General features: G+C 39.0%; 4 protein-coding genes across 6 annotated transcripts in view; 3 read left to right on the top strand and 1 right to left on the bottom strand.

Moving 5' to 3' along the window:
- enpep (glutamyl aminopeptidase) overlaps positions 1-18,034 on the top strand; it is a 42,568-nt gene extending 24,534 nt beyond the window's left edge. The window contains exon 17 of the mRNA XM_081603102.1: positions 16,911-18,034. Coding sequence (XP_081459228.1) covers positions 16,911-16,950 — 40 coding nt within the window. The 3' untranslated portion in view covers positions 16,951-18,034. The remainder of the gene's footprint in view (positions 1-16,910) is intronic.
- On the top strand, positions 258-3,871 carry fam241a (family with sequence similarity 241 member A). The gene is made up of 2 exons (XM_008400095.3): positions 258-467; positions 1,787-3,871. The coding sequence occupies exons 1-2, from the start codon at positions 369-371 to the stop codon at positions 2,075-2,077; spliced, it is 390 nt and encodes a 129-aa protein (XP_008398317.2). The 5' UTR covers positions 258-368; the 3' UTR covers positions 2,078-3,871.
- On the bottom strand, positions 5,252-10,389 carry jkamp (jnk1/mapk8 associated membrane protein). The gene is made up of 7 exons (XM_008400094.2): positions 10,236-10,389; positions 8,871-8,950; positions 8,115-8,269; positions 7,344-7,550; positions 6,903-7,084; positions 6,749-6,825; positions 5,252-5,729 (listed from the first exon to the last, which is right to left on the bottom strand). Exons 1-7 carry the CDS (start codon positions 10,243-10,245, stop codon positions 5,511-5,513), a joined length of 930 nt encoding a protein of 309 aa, XP_008398316.1. The 5' UTR covers positions 10,246-10,389; the 3' UTR covers positions 5,252-5,510.
- On the top strand, positions 11,494-16,899 carry LOC103458946 (uncharacterized). Of its 3 annotated transcripts, none has more exons than XR_532648.3 (5): positions 11,494-11,883; positions 11,966-14,842; positions 14,932-15,122; positions 15,242-15,437; positions 15,588-16,899. XR_532648.3 is itself a non-coding variant. In XM_081603105.1 (5 exons), exons 3-5 carry the CDS (start codon positions 15,063-15,065, stop codon positions 15,654-15,656), a joined length of 303 nt encoding a protein of 100 aa, XP_081459231.1. In that variant the 5' UTR covers positions 11,494-11,883; positions 11,966-14,842; positions 14,932-15,062; the 3' UTR covers positions 15,657-16,899. The 3 variants fall into 3 exon arrangements, 2 of the variants coding, with proteins under 2 accessions (XP_081459231.1, XP_081459232.1); XM_081603105.1 differs by having other exon boundaries at positions 15,242-15,415; XM_081603106.1 differs by lacking the exons at positions 11,494-11,883; positions 11,966-14,842 and having other exon boundaries at positions 14,852-15,122; positions 15,242-15,415.
- Positions 18,035-18,088: the final 54 nt, after the last annotated feature.

Genomic DNA, 18,088 nt, shown 5'->3' with positions numbered 1-18,088 from the left:
CAAATTCTGTTTAATTGAACTAACGGCAAAAATGTCTGTCAAGTTTGTTAATCATGTTCATATTCAGTGAATCCAAAATTAAGTGATTGACTATGTAAAGTTAAAACATTAGAAAGCCCTCAAAAACATAAAAAAATGCAGTAAATATGTATTAAGTTGCCCTTCAAGTTGATGCCTGATATTTGCTGAAGAAACGCTGATGTGTCATTGAAATATCAGCAGAAGCAGTGACTCTCCCTCGCCGACAGGGGGCGCGCCGCACCTCTCTGTCTGTAATCGGACACCTCTCCTTCTCCCTCTCTGGGCAGACTCCAACTGCTGCTTTCCCTGGTTAGTTCCCTTCGGGTTCTGGAAGTTGTTACCCGGACATGTCGGCCTCACCGGACCATGGAGACGGGCTCTCTGTGGAGGACCAGAGGAGGCGGAACGCGGCGCAGACCTTCCGCGGGGATCTGTACTCAGTCCGGGTAAATCTGTCACAGTACAAAACCTGCTGTTTTAAACTGGTTCTGGGTTCGGAGGGAACTCTTCGGAACACTTAAATAGTGTTGTTGGGTCGGCTCAGAAAAGAACATTAAAACAGCTGAAAGAATTTTAGGTTGAAGTTTGTTCCGTTAAAAACGGCGATCAGAATTGGTCCGAACTCCGTTGAAAAATCTGATGATTGAACCGTTTTAGTGTCAACTCAGCGGTTCGGTTTAGTTAGAGTAAAACTGATGAACATATGTAACCAGCGGGGTTCTGAGCTCAGTTCGGTTTGTGTATTGTTCACTTTGGTTCAGTAGTTTTATTGTAAATATCAGGGGATGTCCACAGAAGTGACCAGTGTGGTGCAAGTTGGGACAGGTGGTGTTATCGGAATCATGGAGGGTGGGGTCCGAAGAGCAGGTAGATTTGTGTGACTGGGAGGAAGGCTGGGAAAACGGGAAGCTGTGTCCCAGCAGGAAGAGCTGTCAACACTTCTGATGGATACGATCCATTTAGTGTCCAATTAAACCCAGTTAATGATTCAGCATTCACCACAGCAGGAGCTTCTCTGAGTGGAACAGCAGCACTTCCTGGTCTGAAACCACGCATCTGATCAGAACCTCAAATCAGTTCCGGTCACTCTGTGGGTCTGAACTGCAGAGCCAGACCAAGGCATATGAGAGTTAAGGGGCTGCTTAGGGCCTCTACCACCAGAACCCCCCCTACCCCCCCCCCCCCCCCCCAAGATCCATAATAATACTGATATAATGTATTCTAATTAGAAATTACGCTAATGATAGCCGGTATGTTACACACATACTGGTACAGTAGCCATAATATTAGAGCCATACAAATAAAAAATTAAAATTACAAGAATAAATTGTAAAATTACAAGAATAAAGTCATGATATGAAGAGAATGAACTTGTATGAGACTGAAGTTGTACAAGAATAAAGTCAAAATAATGGGAAAAAAGTCAATATTTAAAACAAAGTCATAGTATTACAAAAATAGTCATTATGAGAATAAAATCAAAATAATACAAAAATAGTCATAATATTTTGAGAATAAAGTCATAATATTATGAAATATTTCAAATGAATTCTTATAATAATGTCAGTTTATTCTCGTAATTTTATTATTTTATTTTCTTAATGGACCCGTCATAATGCTGGTAAGAGGGGCCCCGAATGAAAATATTCTTAAGGTCCCAAAAAGGTTTTGGCCGGCCCTGCTAAATCTGCATCTATCCATTAATTGATGATTGTTGTGATTGGAGCTGGACAAATTAAACCAAAATGAAACTTTATCCCTGCAGATGGATCCCAGCCGGACCCGAACACGCACTCCAAGCGAAGCGGGACTGCAGCGATCCCAAGAGCCGGCGGTCCCAGCTCCTCAGTTGGACGACTGCGAGAGGATGGGGACTCTGTTTGGGATGATCAACAAGTGCCTGCGGGGCGTGGGCTTCAACCAGGTCTACTTCGGGGACCGGACAGTGGAGCCAGTGGTGGTGCTGGTCTTCTGGGTTCTGCTCTGGTTCCTGGGTTTCCAGGCTTTGGGATTGGTGGGAACTCTGTGCATCATCATCATCTACATCCAGAAGTGATGATCCGAGTGGAGCTGCTTGGTCCTCCGGTGCAGACTGGTTTCATGCTGACGGCAGGTCGTAGTCAGATATTTTGTGGAGCATCACTAGTGGACGTTTGAAGTTAGTTAAGGTGGAAATAAACCCTCATCTGCGAACGTTTGGGTTTCCTCCTGGACAATCAAATGGAGCTGTTATTTCCTGCTTTAATTATAATAATAGAAGCTCTGTGCATTAACAGCCAAAGATGATAATTTCCTCCAAACAGCCTAACCTTTTTCTGTTTCCTATTTAATGACTAAACTGATTACCTGGTTTGATTTTAAAATATTTGCCTTCACCTTCCGTTTCTGACTTCCAGTAATCATTCCGCCGTATTGCAGAAAATATTTGGTCCAGTTTACGTTTCACCATGATGCCCCTATCACCCTCAACCCAATAGATTCACAGAACATTGTTTGTGTTCATGAGCTTTACTGCAAAAACACAAAATCTTACCAGGTATTTTGGGTCTAGTTTTTAGTGAAAATATCTTTGTACACTTGAAACAAGACAAATCTAACTTCCAAATAACTGTTTAGCAAGATATGGGAGATTGTTTTAAGTAAATAATTATTTAATATTGGTGAAAAAGTTCAATTGGTAGATTATCTCTTATGAGTGAAATAATGTCAGTAGAACTAGTATTTTTTTTTAATCAATATTAAGAAATTATTGATTGAAAATAAGCTTCTATCTCTTCCTGAAAAGTTATTTGTGAGTTAGTTTTCTTAAATCAAGTGTATGAAGATATTTTCACAAGAAACTAGATGAAATTACTTTGTAAGATTTTTTGTTTTTGTTGAAAAGTGTCATGGCGGTGGATGGTGTGTAAACTTCCATTTGTTTGAATTGGTTCTAGAGAAACTCTTCTCTGGTTCTGAATGCAGTTCTGCCTCACATCAATCCTGGTTTTTCTGGTTCTGTTCATAATTGGAGAAACCAACTAAACAGCTTCGCCTCACTGAGTCATTGTTTTTTTACAGTCGATTGTAAAAACAGTTGATTCTTTGTAGATTCTGATGAGGATCAAACATGGATACAGCCTCTTATTTTTGCTTTGAAAACATATCTGATATAAAATAAGCAGCTTAAACTCAAATGATGGAGTTAAGTTGCTTTCAGAGGAGGCTTTGTTTGTGTTTATTGGTTCAGAGGAAACTACAAATAGTTCAAACTGAGGCATCACTGAACATATCTTCACACCGTCTGCAAGCTTAACTTGCATTAAATGTGATTAAATGAGGCTTTCTGCTGTACTTACTGCAAAAACATAAATTCTTACCGTGTTTTGTTCTAGTTTTTAGTTCAAATATCTTAGTACAGTTGAAATAAGACAAAACTTACTTACAAGTAACTTTTCAGGAAGATAGGAGCTTGTAAGTCAATAATTCCTTAATATTGACTAAAAAGTACTTGTTTCACTGAGATTTTCACCTATAATGTGACATTTTCCCATGTTTTAAGTGAGACTTTTACTTATTTTTAATCAATATTAAGGAATTATTTACTTAAAACAAACTCCTACATCTTGCTGAAGAGTTACTTGCAAGATAGTTTTGTTGTATTTCAAGTGTACAAAGATATTTGCACTGTATACCAGACCAAAAATACTTTTCTGTTTTTCCAGTGTTTTAAAAATCAGATTCAACATCAATTTGGAGGAAAAACACGAAAGATACAAACCTCTTTATTTCTCCTACATGAGAACATTGTGCTTCTGACACTGCAATGTTGGTTTAAGATGTGAATTTAATAAACTGTTTGCTGATTATACACCTCTGGTACACTCTGTCCACTGAACTCAGCCGTCTAACCACCGGGTGAAACCAAAAGCACAGATAATTAAATATGACTTACTGTGTTTAACTTTTCCCTCCCTTGTATCACGGATATAATTAAGCATGTTGAAAAACTTTTCAGAATGTGTCTTTTAGCACATTTAGGATGAGTATGAACCTTTTGTGTTTGACATTAAAATATTTTCACTGATTGCCTCAAAGTATGTAGCAAAACTGGGGAGGAAAACCTCATTAGGTTGCGAATGAGTAGACATCTGCCTTGACTGGTGGGATGTTCAAATTACATGAAAAAAGCCCAGAAAATAATTTTAGTTGATGGCTTCTGAGATAAAATATTAAACTTTTTAAACTCGGAAAATTTGTATTTTTTTCTACAAAATTTCGGAGGTTTTTTTGCAGGAGGTTTTCTTCCTTTTTTCACTGAAAATACAAAAATAAAACATGCAGTTGGGATTTCAAAAAAATTATATTGCTGTAAAAGTACTATTGGCAAATTATTTCACTTACCTGCCAGGTGGTGAGTGAATTAATCTGCCAATGGAGCTAGTATTTCTTCATCAATATTAAGGAATTATTTACTTAAAACACTTTCCTATATCTTCTGAAAAGTTACTTGTATTTTAATTTTACCCTCATTAAAAATAAAAAGTTTAATAGACAAAATTGTATCATTGTTGAACTGCAGTTGGTGGCCACAAATCAATCAATGAAAGGGCCACAAATGCTTCCCGGACCATACTTTGGATACCCTTGCTCTATTATGATGGAGGTAAGTGATTTTGGTGGAATATCACATAGTGGAATATCAGACTGTGGATCATTAATCTACTGCAGGTTGGTTTAATAATTTCAAATAGATTATATTAAAACTTGGGAAAACCTCAAGTGCTTCGTTGTTGGACTAGGCTAACGGCCGCTCTCACTAATCGCTATAACGTCAAAACTATCGGTGGCCAAAGTTTCGAATAAACCATATAAAGTTGCTAGATTTATCGCTAGTCACTTGTTTGAAAGAAAAAATGCTGGAGAGGTCAGAAAAGTCGCTAAATTCAGCGACAATGATGCTAAATTAGCAACAATGTTGCACCTTCAAGCTGATGCCGTGTTCTGCTTCACTTTACGGCAGCTGTCTTTGCTGCAAAGTGCCGCGCATGTGCTGTTTCGATAAAGTCTGGCTATGTACCACTACATAACGGTAGATGCTGTTATTTCTATTTGGGTATAAACATACATATATATTCTATGCCGGATCGGGATGTATCACCGATTCCAATGAGTCTGAAATCGTCTGATTGGGCCCGATTTCCGATCACGTGATTGTAACAGAACATCCCAAATCAAAACTGCAACAAAGTTTTGTTTTTGTGAAACGTTTAATTATAACCAGCAAACATAAATACACTGATATTTACAAATAAACATATTTACAGAAACAGGGAACTTTAGAGAAGAGCAGCAGAACTCGGAGGAACATCAATGAAACTTATGAACATTTAATCCCAACAAGAATAAGAAGTCAATATTTACAGATTCATGTGAGCAGCATTTACACTAACACAGAGTTTAAACACTAAATGAGCAGCGAGGATGGAAATCAGTCCTGAAGGTGGCACTCAGTGCCTGCTGCCGCCCTCGGAGAGGATGCGGGTGGGCTCTGTGAACTTGGCCGTAGCGATGTAGAACAACGTGGGCCCTGGAACCAGAGCGAGCAGCGGCAGCGACAGCTCCAGCTTATCCAGGAGGCAGATGGAGATGATCCCGTAACCGTGGAGCAGCCAGTGGCTGAACAGAACCACCAGGCGCTTCTTCTTGGAGATAAGAGACTGGAGGGACTGCAGAGAAAACACAACTATTATTTCCATCTAAAGATGTTTTTGATGCTGCTGATCCATTTAAAATTAATAAAAGAATCAGATTTTCTCATGCCAGATCAAATTGCTTTCTATTACAAAAAAAAAGAAAAGAAAAGAAAATACAAATGACATAAAATATTTTCTAAGTGTTTTAGAAGCATCCCTTCTGTGAACTGTACAATTGAGTATTAGGGCCAGACTGCAAGAAAGTTTACTTATTTATGAGAATATAGTCATAATATCAGCTGAATTAAGATGCGATTTTACCAGGACATCTTAAAATTATGAGGTAAAGTTGTTTTAATGAGCGCAAATAGTTATCATGATCTTATATTATCAGTCATTTCTAAGCCTTGCTATATTGATAATTATTTGATCTTGATGTGTTTAAATATTAAGTGTCTAATTATCTGTAAGAATGACACCAAAGTATAATTTAAAAATGTTTCTTATTTTAATGTTTTGTTATTTTTTTGTGTTAGGGTTCTCATAATTCTCTTAATATTATGAATGTATTTTGCTAATATTGACATTTTGACTATTTACATATTGGATCACCATGACTGTGTTCTTGTAATATTATGATTTTATTCTCGTAGTGAAAGAAAAACTTAACCTGGCCCTTATATTTATTCAGTCCAAATAAATAGAAGAAGTAAAATATGCTTGTCGAACAAAATGGCGGCCATATTGATAGAAAAATAGTAAAATGAAGTTACGATAATAAAGTAATAAAATTATGAGAAGAAAGTTGTACGTGCATAAAGTCATAATAATATCAGTATAAGGTCATAATAGTTTCAGAATGAAGTCATAACATCCTGATTTTAGCTTTGATTTAATTTTACTTATTTTTAATTTTCTTAGTGTGACTCCAGTACTCTATTGTAGAAACCCAAAGAATGCATTGGTAAAAAAAAAAATCAAAAAAATCTATATTCTCCAAAACCAAAAATCGATTTATTGCCCAGCCCTACCCTGTACAGGTGAGACCTTACCTGAATCTCAGAAGCAGACATGTAAACAGCCAGTGTGACCAGAGACAGGACCAGTATGATGTAGGGAAAGGCGTAATCTGCAACACACAGGAAACTCGTTAAACCCTCAGATCCTGCTAACGTTGCTGTTGTTATGTAACAGCAAAACACTCACACAGCAGACCGCCGCCGACCGCCTGCAGCACCGTGACAATGGGGAAGAAGTAGAGAGCGGCGTAGATGCTGCGGAAACGGTCCGTCTTCCCAAGGCCACATGCGATCTTCTTCACCAGCAGGGGGCGCAGCAGCATCATCATGACCAGGCAGAAGGCGTAGTAGATTAGCACTATGGTGTAGCTGAACAATAACAGCAACACAAATGGATTTAAACATGATCAATTCAATGTTTTAATAAGACGGATTTCTAAATTCAAGCCAACTTTGCATTAAAACAGAAGAAGAGAAGGACCAAGACCTAATCCCTGAGGAAGGCCTCAAGTGTGGTGAGGTTTGGACAGCAGGGCTGTCCAAACCTTTTGTCACATTGGACAAAAGCCTTCAAATCAACTCTGACACTCTAACTCTGACCCAGCAGTGTGTTTTTGTGTGTTCTCACAGTGGGTAGACGGCCTCCTGTGTGCAATGTAACGTGTTGACGTAGTCCGGGCTTGGGTTGTACAGCATAGTGTACCAGTCGGACAACATCTGGACCCGACAGGACCGGATGCTGAGTTTTCCCACAGGTTCGGTGAGCAGCAGAGTGACCACAGCCGACACGCTGCACTCCAACATGGCGGTGACGTGCTGCAGCAGAGCGCTGGAGCTGCAAACACACCAGAAAGACCAGAAAGAGAATCCATTTTAGGATATTTTTCTTACTGCATCATCAGTCTGCATGTATTGTCCACAACAACCAATTTTACTAGGGTTACACCTGATTCACATTAGGTGTAACTATAGTTTGTACAAGTTTTACACCAATTTACACCAGTTTTCCCTAGGGTTACACTTGTTTACATCAGGTTCACATCAGTCCAAATCTCATTTAGACTTGTCCACGTCTTTCTACATTACAGGTGTCAACCTCATTTTCATTTTAGGAAACGTAATAAGATCATGAATGTTCTCAAGTGCTGTTTGTGCCAGAATCTATTGATAAAACCTACCAACATGTTGTTAAAATGTCAATGATAAACTGTCTCTGTATTTTATAAGTACTACTCAGAATTAAATAATATTGAACCTCATTTCATATTGATCAGTCCCGAAATCCAGATTTTCCAAAAATTAAATCTTCAAAAAACAAAAGTTAATTTTATCGATAAAATCAATTCATTACTGTGCCCTAACTCTGCATGTTTTGGGTTTGTGCTCAGTCCAGTCTCACCTCTTCTTCCCAGAATACCACTCGATGAAGAACCAGTGCAACACCAGCGGCAGCATGGCCATGAAGCCCAGGTAGAGCCAGTCGTAGAGCTCAGGACACTCTGTGCAGCGCTGGCAGACCTTCTCAATGTTGGCCCGCTCTCCCCGAGGACAAACCTTCCAATGATCAGATTTTTAGAAAAAAGCTGTTTATACCTATATATCAGAAAATATTATACTTTTTTAATCTGTAGGTTTTCCTGCAATTATTTTATTGGTTTTAATAAATAGTTTCTTGTTAGGAATTAACTCGGCTAGATCGAGGAGATTAGGGTGAAGCAGGCGTTCAAACTCAAACTCCTACTGGTTTTCCTTTAGGAAGCAGGTCTGTTGACGTTTAGGGTTTTCAATCAAATGAGCTGCCGGGTTTGGACCTTCAGAGACAACAATGGAACTGCTGAGAATGCAGCTCTAATTCAAGTGTAATGAGGCATCACCACAGGCAGCAAAAACAATTCCCACTCTGTCTGTCTGTCGGGAGTTAAAGTCACATTACTGCGTTTCCCAACAGCACTAATGGGTAAGTAAACATTCACACAAGCAGATCTGATCTGCATGGGAAAAACATAACAATAAAACACCAAACAAAACAAAAGTCTCGGAAAACAATAGTGATTATTTTGTTTGTTTGTTAGTGAGGAAGAACAGACTGTCCCAGCCTCAGAGGTCCAGACCCAGTTTCAGACTGGAAACATGAAAACTGGTGTTTGGTACTCACTCCACACTCTCCCTCCACCGTCCCATTCACCATGATCCGACCGCAGTACAGACCGGGGCATGTGGAGCTCATAGCCACACCTGGAACACAAACAAGCACAGATAAACATGCTGTGGCCCCCAAATGAAGCTGGCTAGACTGTCTTTTATTTTTAAGATTTCAGCTCATTGTCTCCTCCTACTGGCCAAAATGTGCTGCTGCTTGTCTTCATCTTCAGAGATTTCACGATTTCTGCTTACAGTCAAACGCAAAAAGTTTCCCCCTGATTTAATTAAGCAAAGAGGTACAATCCTCCTACTGAATAAGGCATGGGTGATTTCTTTTCAGCGGACAACAAGTTACTCAACCCCAACTGATGCAAAAGAGTAGCGTCTCTTTTTTTAAACGAATATTTCACAAGACACAACCTGTGGTCATGGAAAAGGTGTCAGTCTGTTTAAGAAGGGTCAAGTAAAACAGAAAACATCTAAGGAGCTTGCAGAAAATACTAAACTTTCTCTTGAAGGAACAAAATAACTGAAATAAAATCCTAAAAGACTGACAGGTTCATCTGTTGCAATAAGTAATAAATCAATTAATCACATGATAAATTAAATTTAGCTAACTAATTTCCATTTGCATGACTTATCGTTGTTCTCGTCTCTCTCTTTTTTTTTAAAACCAAAACCTGGATGACAAAAGTCTTCACTGTGGGCTCAACCAGCTCATTTTTGAAGGACAATTTTGTACAGAGACTAAATTAATTAAATTTGTTGCTTCTGTTGTTTTGTTTATTTGTTTTGGATATTAAAAATGTTTTCCAGATTATGTTCTCGTATTGTGTCATTTTTAGAATATTACTTGAAAATGGTCTCAAAACAACAATATTATCCTTAATAATACATTACAAACTATTTTGTATTCGATAGATAAAATAATATTTAGGCACAAATCTGCTTTCCTGAAGGCTCTGTTATGTGTCTCTCTAGCCTCGTTATGGCGGGCCACATTTGGCCCCCGGGCCTTGAGTTTTGCTCTACAAAGTTTTGTGCTTTATAAATAAAGTTGACTTGGATTCTTCTAAAATACATCACTGCTCTGCAGTGCGTGACGTCACTGAAGTTCATATTTTTTTCAGTCCTGCGGTTCCTGATCCGGAGAAATTAAAATGTCTTTATTCCTTTTTAAATTTAGAAACAAACAGACACGAAGCAGAAAATCCAGAACCACATAACCAGGGTCCCTTTGTTCGAATGGCTAACACTGGTTCTGGTTAGCAGGTTTGGATGATGGTAACTGAATTATGATCCTTAAACGGTCCAAACAGTAGAACTAGGAGCACCGGTTCAGTCACTACTGATCAGAGGAAATGAAACTCAAACTCACCTGAACTCATCGCGCAAACAAGAATCCAACAGGAATTAATAAAAGGGAATAATCCAGGCGAATGTGGTTCTGTTGATACACTTCGACCTGCTTCCGCCTGCTACTGTTTCTTGTTGACTTGAAGGAACAGTAGCGCCCCCGCCTGGACCGGAGTAACATCGCCTTCTCTCTATTTTCAAAATCCAGTTTGGATTAACTTGCTTTATCAGTATAAACCTATAAAACCTGAAACTAAAATCGAGATGCTGAAAATGTACTGTTTTTTGTTATAAAAAGTAAAGTCTTTAGGTAAAGCATGTTCTTTGTTGTGATACTGAAAACATGTCAGCACCTTCAGTTCCTCAAAAACGGAATAAATAAAATAAATAATAGTAAATTCATCCATTCATTTTCTGAACACCCTTGTCCCTTAGTGGGGTCGGAAGGGTTGCTGGTGCCTATCTCCAGCTAACGTTTCGAGCAAGAGGCGGGGTAAACTCTGAACAGGTCACCTATCTGTCGCAGGGCAACACAGAGACACACAACCATGCACACACACACTCACACCTAGGGAGAATTTGGAGAGGCCAATTAACTTGACATTCATATTTTTGGACTGTGGGAGGAAACCGGAGTACCCGGAGAGAACCCACGCATTGCACAGGGAGAACATGCAAACTCCATGCAGAAAGATCCGGGCCGGGAATCGAACCCAGAACCTTATTGCTGCAAGGCAACTGCGCCACTGTGCATCCCATAATAAAAAATACAAATGTAAAAAGATGATTGCAAATGCTTGTCAGTCTTCTAAATCAGTTACTTAATTTCACTTTAGTATCAATAAAGTATTTTTGAATTTGAATTGAATTTTGATTTGAACCCTTAAAATTACTAATGCAATTATTTTTATTTACAATAGTAATTTATATATAAAAAAACGTTTAGTTTCATCCTTTTGCATTTTTTCCTAATTTAACTAACAAGTTATTCTACATAAAACTGATTTACCAACATTAATAGAGCAGCAAAAGCATGTTTAAGTTCATTTTAAAACATTTTGGTTGTCCTGTCTTTTTTATTTGCAAATACACCATAGTACTAATATTGACACATATTTTGTACACCAGAAAAACTTGATAAAATTAGTTTGATGTGAGGTTGTGATTTTTTTTAATAAAAAAAAATCCTTATCTACATTGGGTTTCTGAACCAAATGTGCCACTTACATATTGTTTCTATTAAAAAAAGAAACCATGATGCCTACTTTTTATCAGAGGATAAAAAGTACTTCTTCTTAGTTCTTAGTAATTTCTATCGTTTTTTCAAGTTCAGAATTTATATTGGCGCCATGTTTGTTTCTTCACGAGCGTGAAGCGCATGCGCCGTGCTGAATACAAATACGGCAGAGTTTCTACATGTGCGCTTTAATTAAGATCCGTTTGCACCTGGCGCCACGAAGACATGAAACAAATTTTTTTTTTCTTATGATCTCCTAAGATCACAAAAGAATCATCGACGCCCAGCCTAAATGATGGAAAACTTTAGTTGATTTACCTTGTAATATTCTCCGTGTTGATGAGGCTTAGTAATTTGGCGTCGACCTGCTCAGCCAGAGTGGGCGAGTAGGCTGCAGGAACGCCATGTTTGAAATGGCTGCCTTTGTTATCTGGTAAGTTATTTTTCATAAACATTATTCGAAGTTGTTTGTTTTGTCCTTGAAGTTACTGAAGCCATTTTTTGTGTTAAAATAGAGTAGCAGCAGAAGAGGAGCGACATGGCCATGGCGTCTCGGCGCCCTGTTTGTTTGGCTGCTGGCGTCCCTGAAATATCCGAGGCAAACATAGCGTTTGGAACTAGCAGCATCCCGATTATGTATAAACCAAGATGATCTAGAATGATGTTGAGGATTCCCTTCAATGATGTTGAGGATCGCTTCCGTCGAGCTGAGGAATCCCTACAAGGTGCCTGGCGGATGCGCCCAACCCGTCAAAGGTTGGTAAAAGGCAAAGAACTGTTCCAATGGCGCATCCAGAAGACATCTCAGGGTAGGAGCTGTTGCGGGTTTTGATATGCTTCACGCTGCTGAAGCTAACGCTGTTGAAGGCCAACGCTAGGCCTCTCGCTTGCTGGTTTGGTTTGACTCCGCCGCGAGTCAATGAGCTGAGAAGGATTCTGCTGTTATAATCCTTCAGTTTTTTTTGGGAATTTTTGTGCCGTTTGAAACGCAGGTCTTATGACCTTTAGAAATTTAGGTGTAGTTAGTGTGTTGAAATCAGAAGTTCATAATTTGAAAACCAGATGTTATGTGAAAAGATGGCTGCCAAGTATTTGGCAAATACAGTTAAGAATGAAGTCATTTAGCTTAAGCATAGTAAATATCACAATAAGCCTTTATTTGGGTGAAAATTATCATTTACATTTGAACATGCATACCTTTTTTATTTTTTGTATCTACTTAATAATTTGAAATAAAGCCACGGTCTATACTTTAATAACTCAACAACTCAATCAATTTTTATTTACGTTCAACAATTTAAATTAAAACATGAAAACCGATTTAGTTTTACGCTGAAACGATGCGCGGTCTCCTGCAATTTCATTTCTTCTGGACGACGAGAGTCAAGAGCAAGATCTTCTGGCGCTGAAGATCAGAGGTCACAGAGGTAATGTTCACACCGTCTAATCCATCTCTTATTTTGAGGTTTTCAGCTGAAATTAACTCCATGTTTTTCTTCAAGATGATCCAGTGGGACCAGTCTTCATTGTTGGTTTTTAAACCAGTTTCTCTCCTAGACTAAGCTACTGGCTGACTTTTTGTTGCACTTAACCATTTTGTTTCTTAGAGAAAGCCACCAAAGGAGTTTCTACTGCAACTAATTTTCTTTTCTCCTGTAGTAATACTGCTGGAGTAGCTTTCTTTTTCTCTCTGCTCTTTTCTTTCCAAATCCCCTGGGAGTAGTGACAGATGACCTTTCTTACAGAGCCAACTTCTGGTTCTGTTGGAGGGTTCTTCCTGTTAAAGGGAAGCATTTCCTCTCCACTGTCACTACATGCATCCTCAATATGAGGCATTGCTTTAGCTTACTCAACTTTTAACCAATTTAAATAATTGGTGCAGTGTTAATTTTTGGAAAGTCTTCCTGTTAAAGGGAAGTTTTTTCCTCCACTGTTACCGCATGGATCCTCAATATGAATCATTGCTTTTGCTTACTTTAATTTTAACCAATTTAAACGATTGATGCCGACTTTCAAAAATCTTCCTGTTAAAGGGAAGTTTTTTCCTCCACTGTTACCGCACGGATCCTCAACTTATTTTTCTTTAAACAAATTTAAATTTGTGGCGTTTAAATTTTTGGAAAGTCTTTCTGTTAAAGGGAAGTTTTTCCTTCACTGTCACTACATGAATCCTCAGTATGAGGATTTAGCTGACTTTGCTTTAGTTTTAGTTGGCTTTTAACAAATTTAAACAACTGGTGCACTGTTAGGTTTTTCTTTGGAAAATCTTCCTGTTAAAGGGAAGTTTTTTTCCTCCACTGCCACCCCATGGATCCTTATTGAGCTTATTTTTCTTTCAACCAATGTAAATAATTGGTGCAGTGTTCATTTTTGGAAAGTCTTCCTGTTAAAGGGAAGTGTTTTCCTCCACTGTTATCGCATGGATCCACAGCATATCTATGCTGATTGAGAATAGTTTTGAGCTCATGGTTGGGGAATTTAAGGCCTTATCAACACCACATTGCATACGGACTGAGAAGATATGGAAACTGATCAACCGTGTTTGTTGAGATGGAGACTCTGAAGACATGCTATGGCCTCAAACATTTGGGTAATGTGGATATCAACATGATCCCCATGGTACTGGACTTGGAACTCAACAGTATGAAATGTGGCTTTCTTCTTCCTGTAGCCACTCCTCAGGGATTTGAAGTCATCGGATGAGTTCAAGGAAATTGATAACAAGTGCAACGAAGCAGTCAATCCATTACATGCAGGAAAAACTTGCAAAAATGGTATGTGAAAGGTATGTGTTCTGATCATGGGTATGGTAACTGGAATGGATTTTGGATTCACTCGACACAGGAAAAACACGGAAGGCCATATGAAATGTATGTGTTCTGAATTTGGGTACAGCAATCAGAACAGATTTTGAAGACGCAGGAAAAACACGGTAGGCTATATGAAATGCACGTGTTCTGATTTTGGGTACAGCAATCAGAACAGATCTTGGAGATGCAGGAAAAACACGGTAGGCTATATGAAATGCACGTGTTCTGATTTTGGGTACAGCAATCAGAACAGATCTTGGAGATGCAGGAAAAACACGGTAGGCCATATGAAATGTATGTGTTCTGATTTTGGGTACAGCAATCAACAGATCTCAGAGACGCAGGAAAAATCCGGTAGGCTATATAAAATGTATGTGTTGTCATCTTGGGTACTGTTTGAAATGCGTGTTGTAAGTTATAAATGCATGTGTAGAATCCATTATCTCTAAAGATGATGCCCCCGACTACACCTGAGAACGACAGATGGAAAATGCCATCATTGATCAACAGAAAAGGCCTCCTTCGCATCCTTGACCTTAGTGGCCCTACCACTGAGATCAGTAGCCTTTCTCAAGGAATGCTGTGGGTATTTTGCTGTTGAAGTGACAGTCTTGAGTTTCTTTGTGAATTGTTAAATAGTTTGACCTGAAATCTTCATCTGTCCTGTTCAGGAATCCTCCTGGACTATCTCATTTTCATCCGATTTTGCACTTAATCGCCCCTCCATCGACCAACAGAAAAGTTCTTCATCATCCCTTTGAACATCGGACGGAAGAGGACTTAATCGGCCCCCCACCTATTGATGGATGACCTTAGTGACCCTACCATCGGGCTGAGCAGTCTTCCTCGAGAAATGCTGCAGGTATTTTGCTGTTGAAGTGATATTTACAAGTGAGAGTTTTTAAAAAGTGGTTATTTTATTGAGTTAAATGGTTTGACCTGAAACCTGCAGCATCCTGTTGTCTTCCTGTCTTCCTTCAGGAATCCTCCTGGTTCATCTCATTAACGCCCTTCATCGCCCCTCCATCGACCGACGGAAAAGTTCTTCATCATCCCTTTGAACATCGAACGGAAGAGGACTTCATCGCCCACCCATTGATGGATGACCTCAGTGACCCTTCCATCGGGCTCTGCAGGTTTTCTGGAGGATACCCTGTAAGTGTTCCCATGTAAGCAGGTAAGGCAGATGCCTTCTGACCAGTTCTAAACTTCAACTTGAAACTTGACTTGAAATTTTGAGAAGTTTTGCAAGTGTGGTGATTTCATTCATAGTTGTTGAAGGGTTTGACCTGGATATATCCTGCTTTCTTTTCTTGTTGTCCTTCAGGAATCATCCTGGATTATCTTGTTTACGTCTGATTTTGGCATTCATCGCCAGGCCCAAACCACAGATTGAAGGACAATTTTATTTACGGACTCTTTACGGACTTGATTTTATTTGTTGTTTTTTATTAGATATTTAAAAATGTCTTCCAGTGTGTTAAATGTTAGTTACAATTGATTGTTTTGATCTGTTGGAATATATTTTTGCATTTTTATGTACCACATTATTTATTTCAACTATTGTTGTTTTTTTTTTGTTTCCATAGAAGCTACTCGTGGTCTAGGGTTCTGATTGGCTGTGGTCAACTTCCTGGAGAAGCGCATTGGCTGACATGATGCTGCCATCACTTAACCGTTCTCCCTCTCCTGCTGTTGACTCGTCACTTCCATGAACACAAAGTTCTCCTGATCAGGTGACCCGTTGTGTTTCTGCTCTGTCTTCTCTCAGCTCCCGTCAGTGGTGACTGATGACTGCTGGTACTGACCCCGGTTCTGATTCTGCTGGAGGTTTCTTCCTGTTAGAGGGGAGCTCTTCTCCCCCGTCGCTTCATGCATGGTCTGTATGAGGGATCGCTGTAATGTCAGCAACTCAACACAAGTGATTTGCTGTTGCCCCCTGCTGGTCAGGAGGAGTGAATGTTGTAGGTCAATGACTCCATACAATGTGATGGGTTTGCTTTGGTACAGACATTTAAACTACTTTAATAATTACCTGAATACAATATATTTATAACTATGAATCAGTAATTCTAAGTAGGAATCCAATTGGAGTCTGACTGAATTGAAATGTCTTTGTTAAATGCCTTGACGACAACATTGTTGTGAATTTTTGGTACGGCGTTTTGAACAGTTTTTGAGTTGGTGGTTGGCGTTTTGAGTTGGTTGTTGGCGTTTTGAGTTGGTTGTTGGCGTTTTGAGTTGGTTGTTGGCGTTTTGAGTTGGTTGTTGGCGTTTTGAGTTGGTTGTTGGCGTTTTGAGTTGGTTGTTGGCGTTTTGAGTTGGTTGTTGGTTGTTGGCGTTTTGAGTTTGTGGTCGGCGTTTTAAACAGTTGAGTTGGTTGTTTTAAGTGTTCAGTTTTATATAAAGCAAATTTACAACAAATGTTGTTGCAATGCACTTTACAACAATTTTAGTTGACCCACATATTAATTGCTATTTAACAGTACAATAAGCTTAGTTATTAAAGTAGTTTAAATGTTTGTGCCAAAGCAAACCCATCAGATTGTATGGAGTCATTGACCAACAACATTCACTCCTCCTGACCAGCAGGGGGCAACAGCAAATCGCTTGTGTTGAGTTGCAGACTTTACAGTGATCCCTCATACAGACCATGCATGAAGCGACAGGGGAGAAGAACTCCCTTCTAACAGGAGGAAACCTCCAGCAGAACCAGAACCAGGCTCAGTACCAGTAGCCATTTACCACGACTGACGGGAGCTGAGGGAAGACGGCAGAGACACAACGGGTCACCTGATCAAGAGAACTTTGTGTTCATGGAAGTGATGAATTAACAGCAGGAGAGGAAGAACGATTAGGGGACGGTAGCATCATGTCAGCCAATGCACTTCTCCAGGAAGAGACCACAGCCAATCAAAACCCCAGACCAAGTGTAGCGTCTATGGAAAGAAAAATGACTCGTATAGACGGGTTAGATTTTTCCACTCATTGTCCAGTTTGTAATAAAACTTTTTTTCCCCTCCATGGGCTGCCACCTTATCGTTAAACATCTTATGATAAACTAACAATGTTAAAGATATCGTGAAGCATTGGAGATTAAAGGAAAAAAATTGGGGGAAACGTTTAATATTTTGGATAATGCTATAAATAACCTGGATAAACCTCAATGTTAAACATTTAATATGGCAAACATTGGTGGACAAAGTTTAACGTTATGGACAACTTTATTTTCACATTAATTTCATTTCAAGTCCAAATCTTGGAGCCATGAGAAGTGCTTATAATAAAGTATCGACAGCTATCCGTCCATCTTCTCGCTGAGTGAACTCTGACCCCTACAAAGCCCAGATTGAAGATTGACTTATTATAGCGTTTTTTTTGACTGCATTTATACTCGACGTGCAGAGGGTTGCAGTTTCCTCAAAGATGGGGGGTAGTAGGCTACAATCGGAAATCTGGTGAAAATTGCGACGAAACTTGACGCCGCATATCTGTTAAGCGCTAATCAATTTTTAAATCATTCAGAGAGTAGAACAGACATTTCATTAGAAATACAATAATCATTTAGGATACAGATGGTGGGATTAACAGTTACATTTATTTTGGGTTCCAGCAGTGGCGCATCTACACTTTATTCAGGTGGATGCGAAAACATAGATCGGCGTTTATAGAAGATGTGAGATATTAATGTTGCAGGAATTTAGGAAAAGTAAAGAAGCATTTAATTTATGACGCACTTTTTATGTGAGCCTTGGATTTTTACGATTTTTAAAATTTTTTTTATTTTTTACTCCAGGTCATTTTGTTAATCGTAACTAGTCGCATGTG

The sequence above is a fragment of the Poecilia reticulata genome, chromosome 22, assembly GCF_904066995.2.
Source record: "Poecilia reticulata chromosome 22, P_reticulata-male-v2, whole genome shotgun sequence".
Lineage (NCBI taxonomy): Eukaryota > Metazoa > Chordata > Actinopteri > Cyprinodontiformes > Poeciliidae > Poecilia > Poecilia reticulata.
The sequence above is the reverse complement of the archived record's forward strand: the minus strand, read 5'-3'. Positions and strand labels throughout refer to the sequence as shown.